Source organism: Sciurus carolinensis, unplaced genomic scaffold (genome assembly GCF_902686445.1).
Source record: "Sciurus carolinensis unplaced genomic scaffold, mSciCar1.2, whole genome shotgun sequence".
In the NCBI taxonomy this organism is placed as follows: Eukaryota; Metazoa; Chordata; class Mammalia; order Rodentia; family Sciuridae; genus Sciurus; species Sciurus carolinensis.
Window position 1 is genome coordinate 77,134 of NW_025920303.1, and position 11,269 is coordinate 88,402.

Below are 11,269 nucleotides of genomic sequence, written 5' to 3' on the forward strand. Positions count from 1 at the left end.
TTCTGATGTTATACAGATAATATTGTAAAGTTACTCCCCTCAAATGCGACCAACTCAAAGGACTATGTCACTTTATATTTTTAGAATTTATTGTTACTGATAGAGAATAGGTATTGGAAAGCAGGAAATCTTTCCCTATCCATTAATGTTGAGAAACAAGTTTTCAATATGCATTATTAAATATGTAAATGACTGTTGGCTTTTGACTACTCTCCTCTATAGAGTATCAACTAAGGCTGAGAGAAAAAATCATTAAACTTTAGATCCCAAGCAATCATTAGGAGAAATAGAATAATCTATAGAAAGCTTACTGGGCTCCTTGGAAGAGGATTTTAACAGATGCTTACTAACCATTTTTGTATTTTCACCACTGTAGAAGATAGAAAGATGAAGGTGTGCTTCGTGACAGAGGGAACTCAGAGACCTGCTCACAATTTCATGGCAGCTCCTATTCTCCTGAACCCTCGTCTCTGAAACAAATCTCATGGGAGAGTAAATGGGACAGATTAATAATGTCACAGAATTTGTCCTCCAGGGCCTCACCCAGGATCCTGATGGACAAAAGGCATTATTTGTCATGTTTTTGCTCATCTACATTGTGACGATGGTGGGCAACCTGCTCATTGTGGTGACTGTCATTGCCAGCCCCTCCTTGGACTCCCCCATGTACATCTTCCTTGCATTTCTGTCACTCATGGATGCCGTCTATTCCACTGCCGTCTCACCCAAGCTGATTAAAGATTTACTCTGTGATAAGAAGACAATTTCCTTCCCAGCATGCATGGGCCAGCTCTTCATAGAACACCTGTTTGGGGGTGCTGAGGTCTTCCTTCTGGTGGTGATGGCCTATGATCGCTATGTGGCCATCTGTAAGCCACTGCACTACTTGAGCATCATGAACAGGCGGGTTTGCATCCTCCTGTTGGTGGTGGCCTGGGTGGGAGGTTTTGCACACTCTGTGGTTCAGCTTGCCTTTGTGTACAATCTCCCCTTCTGTGGTCCTAATGTCATTGACCACTTCATCTGTGACATGTACCCATTACTGGAACTTGCGTGCACTGACACCTACTTTATAGGCCTCACTGTGGTTGCCAATGGTGGAGCAATCTGTATGGTCATTTTAATCCTTCTCCTGATCTCCTATGGGTTCATCCTAAACTCCCTTAAATCCTACAGCCTGGAAGGGAGGCGCAAAGCCCTGTCTACCTGCAGCTCCCACATCACGGTGGTTGTCCTCTTTTTTGTTCCCTGTATTTTTATTTATGTCAGACCTGTTTCTACCTTTCCTATTGATAAACCCATAAGTGTGGTTTTCACAGTTATCACTCCCATGTTGAATCCTTTAATATACACCTTGAGAAATGCAGAGATGAAAAACGCTATGAAAAAACTCTGGTGTAAAAAGTTAACTACAGGTAAAATAAGAATGGATCTCCCACGTTGAATCCTTTTGGTAAGAATTCTAAAACAAGTAACAGGTGGCAAATTCTAACAAAGATTGGTGTGGTCAACTCAATGTATTATTCAGGGATGCTTTTCTCTATTTATAATCATCAAAGAGCAGAATAAATTATCTTTTGAATGTAGTATCAACTTTGAAGAGAATTTGTGATGATGTATAAAAGGTACAGGTGTCTGTTCTTTTATAAGTAAAAGTAAAATGCAGCTCACCTTAAAATTCATTTTTTCAATTTATATTAAAAGAAGACATTAAATAAAGTGTTTATTTTTAAATAAAAAAGAAGCAACTTTTGAAAATTTGATATCATCCAAAAAATGAGAAAGTAATTTGACTAATAGATAAATTCATGGAAACAAAAAAGTAATTCTTAAATCTTAATATTCATTATTCTATCAGTATGGCACATTTCTGTAGCTGCCTATATATTTTGTTTTAAAATTAATTTTATTTGGTATTCAATATAATTTTTTTGTTCAAGACATTAGCAGTGAATGATTTTTTTTAGTGGGGATGTCACTGAAGAAAACCAATTTGAGTTCTTGATTACAAAGCAGGTACTTGGTTTTAGAAAAACCTCTAATCCAGGTTGTAAAGACTTTTGTCTTTCCCTGCTTTAGTGATCATACGTGGTTTTACTGTTCTTTGAAGAATAAGTGAAGCTTATTTCGTGTCTCATTGAAAATATCTATCCCTTGGCCAGCATCTCCTCATCTCCCTTAGTCCAATTTCTGGTAACCACCACTCTGCTATTTCTGAGTTTAGCCTTTTAGATTACACACATAAATGTGAATTCACAGTGTTTGTATTTGTGCACCTGACTTATTTTACCTAACATAATGCCCTGCAGGTTAATACATGTTACTATACATGAAAGAATTTCCTTGTTTATATGACTGAGTAATATTTCCTTGTGTGTATACCACCTTTCCTTTATCCATCCATCCATTCATCCACTGATGGACACTTAGCTGATTGTGTATCTTTTCTATTGTGAATAATGCTACAGTGAAAATAGAAGTGCAGATTCTCTTAGAGATACTGATTTCATGCTCTGTAAGTGTAGACCCAGGAGTGGGATTGCTGGATCTGTGGTAATTTCCCTTTACTCACATCCTCAGCAACATCTGCCTTTCATATTTTTTTAAAATAGCCATTCTATTGCTCTGAGGTGTTATCTCTTTGTGGTTTTAATTTCATTTCTGTGCTGTTCTTGAGAAATGATCAATCAGATTTTTTGCCCATCTTAAAATCAGGTTTTTTGTTTTCTTACCATTACTACTGTCATTATTAATTTTCTTTTGTTCTAAAACCATTTGTAACACACTCCTAAAAAATCATCCCAAGTTCATTATATCTAATGTTTAATATTTTTGCATTTCTACATAACCTTCTTCAGGTTGATTGTCCATATGCCAATGTCCTTTTAGTTTATCTAAGCAGATTTTGATAAGAGTGCCACCCCCAAAACTCTTATTAAAACAATATATTCCAACATTGATATTAGAATTTCATAAGGTTACATAAATCTACTAGAATTTTGGTCATAATGTATATAATGTATAATTAATTTGGAAAAGAATTGACATCTTGATCATATTCAATCCTTCTATTTGAAAGCATAAACAATCTATCTTTTTATTTAAGACTTTGAGATTCTTCAGCAATTCTTCGTGTTTGTTTCCATAATATAAATCTTTCACTTTTTTGTTCGAGTTTATATTTTGTAATTCGGGTTGCCTTAATTAAAGATATCCTTTCTACATTTTATTTTTTACATCACTGTTACTTGTATTCAAGAAAGTCTAACCTCGAATTCAGTCACTTTACTCATCTCCCTTAGTAAAATGACAGATTTTCAGTTTACTCTTTTGGATTTGCTTGATTAAAAAATGATACTGGGCTGGGATATAGCTCAGTTGGTAGAGTACTTGCCTTGCAAGCACAAGGCCCTGGGTTCTAATCCCCAGCAAAGCAAAACAAAAAACAAAAAACAAAAAAGGATACCATCTTAACTACTGATTTTCTTTCCAGTATTTGTCAAACCTCTCATTATTATAATATTATAATGGTTAGTATAGGAAAACAGGGATTCATAACCGCAGAGTTCAAATTCCCATCTCAGCTGGTCCTTTTCCTTCATCCACCTTTCTCATTCCTGGTGCTCATGAGGAATATGAATTTAATTTTTACTATACAAAATTTAAAATTCTGAAATAATAATGAGAATATCTTGATATTTATTGTTCTTTGTTTCCTCGGGACCCTTATTTTCTCCTCTCCTTCTTTTCCTTTGCCATTGAGTCTCCCAAGAGCACTTTTCACTTGGGCTTATTCTCATCTTCCCCAGAAGCTAAGTCTTTTTGAGAGCGACATGTCAAAGAGACTTACTCTTTTCTCTTAGATTAGTATTTTTCTATTAATTTTCCTAAAGTTTTCATCCAGGAGAAGCATCTGAAAATATAGAATGCACTGGAAGGATCCTGTGAACACATATCCATTCTCTGGGGCACACTTCCTCAGTGAATTTAATTTGGAACAAGCAACCTTGGGGACGAGTTGAACATCTCAGTGAAGTATGTTTGTATTCATTGTTTATTAAGTGCCTAGTCATATCTTCCCTTACCTGGGAGATTACCTTTGGGTATTAATGTTACTATCAAGAGGCCACTTCAATTGCAGACATGAGCCATATCAACACTGTCAGGTCGATGCTTTCAAAATTTCCAAAAATTCCATGTTTTAGATTCTCTAGTATGCACACTATTGACAAAAATTGGCTTGTTTGGTTTGATCAGAAAACATAGTAGTGAAGTTTGAATTTTTTTGCTTCTTGATATATATTCTTAATAGCAACTCTCAAATTTGATGATACTTAAGCTTTTGACTGATTATTCTTGAAGCCAACTCTGGATAAATCCATGATTTAAACTGTAAACTGTTTTTGAGAGTACATGCAGGCTACAGGAGTTATATTTCTGTGTGACAACATATTTATTGCAGTCACATCTGGATTGACATGGTGCAGTCCTGACTTATCTTCATCAGACTGAGTCATCATCTTTTAGCACCAACGGTAAAGCTGCAGAAACTTGGATTTGGAGCAAGTGACCAAAGAAGAAATAGAAAACCCAGGTAACATATTTATAAAAGCTCATCACAGCGATTATTAATAGGACAATAGAGGCTTACTGTGAGTGAATTACATACCTTTCTTAAGAAGCAGACTCTATAATTCCCCTCAAAAGTTTTATGCCACAACCAAGAAGAGAGTAGATGCATTTTCTTTATTTTATAAAATGTTACTAGAATAAGTACAATGGCAATAATTTTCTCCAAATTTTGTATTAGAGATATTTTAAATACATACCAAAATAGATAAAACACATGGCACAATATAACAATATAGCATGACTCATAACTATTATCTTTATAATATATTTTATAGAATAAAACATCATATACATTTTCTTTAGAGCATCTAACAATTATTTGTTTTTACAAATGGTGAACTTGCATATGATATAAAATATTACCTCACTCTAGGTATATGCCACAATTTACTTATCCATTTATTAGTTGATGGATATTTGGGTTGTTTCCACTTCTGTGCTATTATAAAATATGCTGGTAAGAACATGAGTGTATGAATGCTTTTTCAGGTCTTTATTTGCTGTTCTTTTTAGGCATATGCCACAACTGACATCTAGATATGTAAACTCCATATTGGCATATCAATTGAATATCAAAACTTATATTTTGAAGGGTAAGTTAATAGCCTCTTCATTATAAAATGTGGAACCTCATGTTCAGAGAAATTTGGGGGGTACTGGGGATTTCACTCAGGGGCAATCAACCTCTGAGCCACACCCTCAACCCTTTTGTGTTTAGGGTCTCACTGAGTTGCTTAGTGTCTTACCATTGCTGTGGCTGGCTTAGAACTCATGATCCTCCTGCCTCAGCCTCCCAAGCCTCTTGGATTACAGGTGTGCAACACTGTGCCCTGTGAAATTTAATTTATGAGCCCACTTTTACCTATTTCAAAGGATGTTTCAATATGAATAGAAGTTCTGAATTTTGTTAGGTTCAAACTCTACAGAATCTTAAGAAAATGCATATTTTGTCACGTCTAGAGTCCTAACAATATAGTGAATGCAACTTGGCACATGACATTAAGTACTCCATTAACCCTTTGAGTTTATATTTACTTTTAACAACTAATTTAAAAGATGGTTATGAGTTGTTGAGAAAGAAAAAATGATGGAGTTTTCTACAGGAATGTGATTGGTAAAGGAAGGACAGACTTCATAACTGTACAGAATAGTGATCTAATTAATTCATCCATCCTCCAGGAATGCTCCACTGGGTACTTAGGAGGGTGGGAGTTGGGAAAAATTTATACAACTCTACAAAGATATGGCTTTAATTAGTTATATGGGGTAAACAAATAATAGTAAATAGTATTTTGAACTTACTATGTTCATTATTTACCAGACAGTTTTCTGAGACCTTACTTGCATTATGCTATTTGATCCTTAAAATTCTGCTGCATGTTAGATGCTCTAACAATTTTCATTCTGTAGACAATGTTCCACTTGGGGAAACTAATTCTAAGGCTCAAATTCCCAAATCAGAATTTAGAACCTGACATTTCAAAAACTACACTAATGCAGGCATCCCAGCCTAACCATGCAAAATTACTAGGTAAAGCAAAACGTAACTGGCAAACACTTCACAAGACAGGCAAGCCATACCCCTTGGTTATCACTTTTCTCTATTGGTTCCAAAAGTCCATTAGACGGCATACAGGTTTTCCAACCAGGAGTATAATTTTCTGTGAAGAAACTGACTAGGAAAACATGTGGTAGTTCTTTAAAATCATCTTGTTTTAAAGATACCTAATGAGCTTATTTGATTTTTATTAGGACCTGAAATTTTAACCATCTCATTACTATTATTGTTCAATCTTTGGAAAAAACTGGTGTTTATAACAAGTTTTATCACCACAATGATGAGTATAGAATTTTGTGACATTCAGATAAATTGATGATTTGCAACAGTCCAGAGTAATAATTTCCTTAAGAATATTTTTAATACTGAGATATTTTTGGAGCAGTTACAAAGCTGAATATAAAGAAGTGCTGTAAGGATTTGACAAGTCAACAGGAGAGACCCTCCTATGAGAAGTTATCTCTAAATGCTCAGAAAACATCTGTGAATGGTCTTTACTTTCCATTATGAATATAGATATAGAATCATAACTGTGAATGAAGATATTTAGTCTTGTATATATGGAGTATCAGAAGCCATAAAGATGAAACTTTTTCTTTAGGCAACTGGTCTTTTCTGTTGATATACACCCAAGTTCATAATCTGATTTTTCCATTTTTCTCTTACTTGTAAATATAAAGATTTCCAGGAATAAGTGCTGGTCCTAATGCTCCCTTTAGGGAACCTCCTGATTGATAGCTCAGGAGATCTGAGACATCTCTACTCTCTATTAAGGCAGTTCACAGCCCCCTCACCTCCCAACAAACTGTTTACCAATTTTAAAACATGTTTATTTCATTCAGCTTATATTCTTTGCTGGTCTATCTGCTTTCTCTCAGTTATCTCTAATTTCTTTATGCTCACAATTTTACTCCCCCTCAGATGCTTGAGTGTAGTTTTGGGTACCTAGAAACACAAAACAGAATATTTCCCTGGCTTTCACACATGACCATCCAGAAAAGAAACATTGAAAAAAATATTAAAATAATCCTGTCAACAAGAAATTGCACATATCATACATAAGACTAGCCCAGGATCACATCTGAATGGTCTGATACAGGATTTATTTTCCTCAAATAAGAATGTCTTTAATTCAGCATGAACTCAGATAGCCAAGAACTACCACTATAAACAAAACACTTCATGAAATGATGACTTGTAATAAAGTAATCTTTAAAGTAGGCTAAGCCAACTCAATTAATACAAAAATGATCTACCAGAAAAATGTGACCATATCATTTCAGACAAAGTTGTCAATGGTAAGCATTCTGAAACTCATACATGTAAAAAGACCACAGCATTTCCAATTAGGAATAAAGATGGAACACAATTTTCACAGGATAACTTAGCTAAAATCAACAAATATTTCCAGACTATTAGTATAGAGTTTCTTCTACTACCCATGATTCTGCTTCAAATCTTTGACATTCGGAATTGATTTGTGGCTAACCATTATTAACTGTAAACAAACTTGAAAAGTGGAAGAAAATGTTTATGCAGTGTCCATCCACTTTGATGTACATATGGAGTTTTTCCCCATGATTCTGTTTCAGATCTTTGACATTCTGAATTGATTCCTGTTTAGTTGAAGTCATTCTCCTGGTGGTGATGACCTGTGATTGATATGTGGTCATCTACAAACCTCTGACAGGTTTGCAATAACCTAGGTTGCAAAAAATTTCAATTCAATGTGTGTGTGTGTGTGTGTGTGTGTGTGTGTGTGTGTGTTAACAAAATCCTTTGCTTTAATTGAATTTTCATGACTAGGAATAATTTATCTTTGCTCATTTTATCTCTGATGAGCTTTGAAATTCAGTATAGTTAAATAAAGTCTTCATGAGCACTCACAGTGTCCCTGGATCTTTAATTGCTATGAGTTATTCCTAGATTGCTGGAACTTATAGGAAAATAGTAGGTGGGCAAATATCTACAAATTGGCTTATAATTTTGTGCTCTATTTATTTATAGGTATTATTTTACATAAATACAGAAGTGAAGTCATTACTCATGAGCTTGTTTTCACTGTAGATCTTGGAAGATAAAAATATAAGGAAAATAAAAAAATATATAATGCTACACATGCAATCTTCTTGAGAGATGTTCTGGAGAAAGTGACTTTATGACTATTCAGGAGATAGTGTTGCAGACATATCCCCTAACATATCTCTGTCATCTAGAATCTTGAAGTCTCATTTTTGATGTTGAAGGAAGAAATTTATGAAAATAAATACAATGATTGTGGGAAGAAATTCAGAAAGCTCCTTTTCTAATGAGTTCCTCTATGTGAGACCATGGGGAGGAAATACTGTTGAGGAAGGCATCTCATTTTTCTTTTTATAAGTCTCCTTTTTTATTAGTGCATGGTGATTGCACAGAATAGTGGGTTTCATTTCTACCAGCATATACTACATGCTCTGATAATTTCCATTTTTGATGTAGAACTTGGGATCATCCCAAATTCATTATTGGTCCTCTTCTTTGTAGGCTCTTCCACCTGAGTTTACCATCTTCAGAAGAACACATGGAAAACAGGAACAATGTGACTGAATTTATTCTTCTGGGCCTCATCCAGAATCCTGACGGGCAAAAAGTTCTGTTTGTCACATTCCTGCTCATCTACATTGTGACCATAACTGGCAACCTGCTCATCATGGTGACCATCATAGCCAGCCAGTCCCTGGGCTCCCCCATGTACTTTTTTCTCACTTATTTATCTTTTATAGACACTGTCTATTCTACTGCCATTGCTCCCAAAATGATTATAGACTTGCTTTATGAGAAAAAGACCATTTCCTTCCAGGCCTGTATGGCTCAAGTTTTCATAGATCATTTATTTGCTGGGGCTGAAGTCATTCTCCTGGTGGTGATGGCCTATGATCGATATGTGGCCATCTGCAAACCTCTTCATTACTTGACCATCATGAATCGGCGAGTGTGTGTTCTCATGCTGTTGGTAGCCTGGATTGGAGGTTTTCTCCACTCCTTAGTTCAGTTTCTCTTTATTTATCAGCTGCCTTTCTGTGGCCCCAATGTCATTGACAATTTTGTGTGTGATATGTATCCCTTACTGAACCTGGCTTGCACCAATACCTACCTCATTGGTCTTTCCATGATAGCTAATGGTGGGGCAATTTGCACTGCAACCTTCTTAATTCTCCTAGTTTCTTATGGGGTCATATTACACTCCCTAAAGACCCATGGTTTGGAGGGGAAACGCAAAGCTTTCTACACCTGTGCGTCCCACATCACTGTGGTCATTTTGTTCTTTGTCCCCTGTATCTTCCTGTATGCAAGGCCCAATTCCACATTTCCCATCGATAAATCCATGACTGTGGTTTTAACTTTCATAACTCCCATGTTGAACCCCTTAATCTACACCCTGCGGAATGCAGAAATGAAAAACGCCATGAGAAAACTTTGGAATAAAAAAGTGACAGTAGCTGGGAAAGGCCTGTATCCCTCCTGCAGAACCTGACCTTCCTTCCTTCTCAGAAGCAAAGAATACTTTCACTTTCCATGATTCCATCTTTATGACCATTCTCTTTTGGTAATTTAACCTATTTACTCTGAATCAGTCATACAAATTAATCTTTAAGTGGAATATGTTATGCCCATCAAGATCATTTGGTGGACAATATTATCTTTCTATTTCAAGTTCTTTTAATTTTCTTTCCTCTTTTTGAACTTGAAAGTTTATTTTTAATTGACATATGATAATTGTATATGTTTATGGTATATAATATGGTGTTTACATCTATGTATATATCATAAAATTTCATGCAAGTTAATTAACATTCATTACCTCACTAAGTCATTTCTTTTTTGATGGGAAGGCTGAAAATCTGTTCTTGGGTGTGGGTTATGATGCCTCCTTGCACACAAAAAATGTGACCCAATAGAACTTGTTCTTGATTCAAGAGAAGGACATTTTAAATGTCCTTCTGATTACTGAACTGTTAGTCTAAAGGCTGGGGATATAACTCAGTGGCACAGAGCTTCTCCAGAAAGCATGAGGTCCTGAGTTCAATCCCCAACACTGAAAGCAACAACAATGAAATTCTGTCAATCTAACCATAAACACAGTTCTTGGTCATGTGGATGGATTTCACATTTCATGCCAACTCTTCAAAGCATAGGAGAAACTCAAGAGAAATTAACTTAATTAACTTTTTACTGTGCAGAGGTAAGATGTTCGGGCAGCAAATGGTTGAATTTGTACCTTCTGACCTACTTTTAGAGATTCTGTTCAACATCATTGTGTATTTACAGATCAACTGGGTTCTTTGAATAAGAGCCTATTTAAATTTCTTAAACCACAGTGGAACTGCCAGACCTGCCTACATTAAATCCAACTCTTTGGGTGCACTTATTTATGCTTTAACACATAAATGTTAAATGTTTTGGGAACAGATAGTTACATTTTACACAATGAATTCCCTTCTGACTCTCTATAAATTTTATGTTCTTGTTGACTTGAATGGTAAAACAAAGATGTTTCCATGTCTTTTCTCTGTAGTGCATTTGGAGATCTCACACTGTGTTACAAAGACCATTTTTTAAAAATGCCCTAGCATTACATGTTAGACCTTGCTGAAAAGTCAACATATAACGTAGATGATGAAAAATTGGCATTTCTTTCTTCATCCTTTTCTCAACTTGTAATGGAGTTACTTAAGGTACTTAGCAATATTAACACCTCCAGTTATTCAACACATATTGAGTAAAAAGCCAGTGTGAAATTTCATTTCTTATTTAATGGATCAAATAAAAAAGTACTCTGGTTATTTTCATGAGAAAGGAATTCAATAGAGAATGAAAAACTTTGTAATTATTGGAATTGGAGAATCTGGCACCTGGATACAGGTGTGAACACAGTTGAGTTCTAGGATCAGAGCTGTGCATGGTACAGAGTTGACGAAGCTGGACTCAGAAGAAAGCTCTCATCTCTAGTTCTTGAAGTTTTTCCTTGCCATGGATTGTATATAATGTTAACTTTGTCTAAAAATTTAAAATTTTGCTTTCCAAATTTAGTCCTTATAA

General features: G+C 35.3%; 2 protein-coding genes across 2 annotated transcripts; both read left to right on the forward strand.

Moving 5' to 3' along the window:
• Positions 1 to 496: 496 nt before the first annotated feature.
• On the forward strand, positions 497 to 1,444 carry LOC124975548 (olfactory receptor 4A16-like). Its single transcript, XM_047538213.1, has one exon. It carries the CDS (start codon positions 497 to 499, stop codon positions 1,442 to 1,444), a length of 948 nt encoding a protein of 315 aa, XP_047394169.1.
• A 7,237-nt stretch (positions 1,445 to 8,681) lies between these two features.
• LOC124975549 (olfactory receptor 4A15) lies at positions 8,682 to 9,704 on the forward strand. Its single transcript, XM_047538214.1, has one exon. The coding sequence runs from the start codon at positions 8,751 to 8,753 to the stop codon at positions 9,702 to 9,704; it is 954 nt and encodes a 317-aa protein (XP_047394170.1). The 5' UTR covers positions 8,682 to 8,750.
• The last annotated feature ends 1,565 nt before the right edge of the window (positions 9,705 to 11,269 follow it).

Coding starts and splice junctions, on each gene's coding strand:
- LOC124975548 (XM_047538213.1), top strand. CDS start 497: ATGGGACAGATTAATAATGTCACAGAATTTGTCCTCCAGGGCCTCACC.
- LOC124975549 (XM_047538214.1), top strand. CDS start 8,751: ATGGAAAACAGGAACAATGTGACTGAATTTATTCTTCTGGGCCTCATC.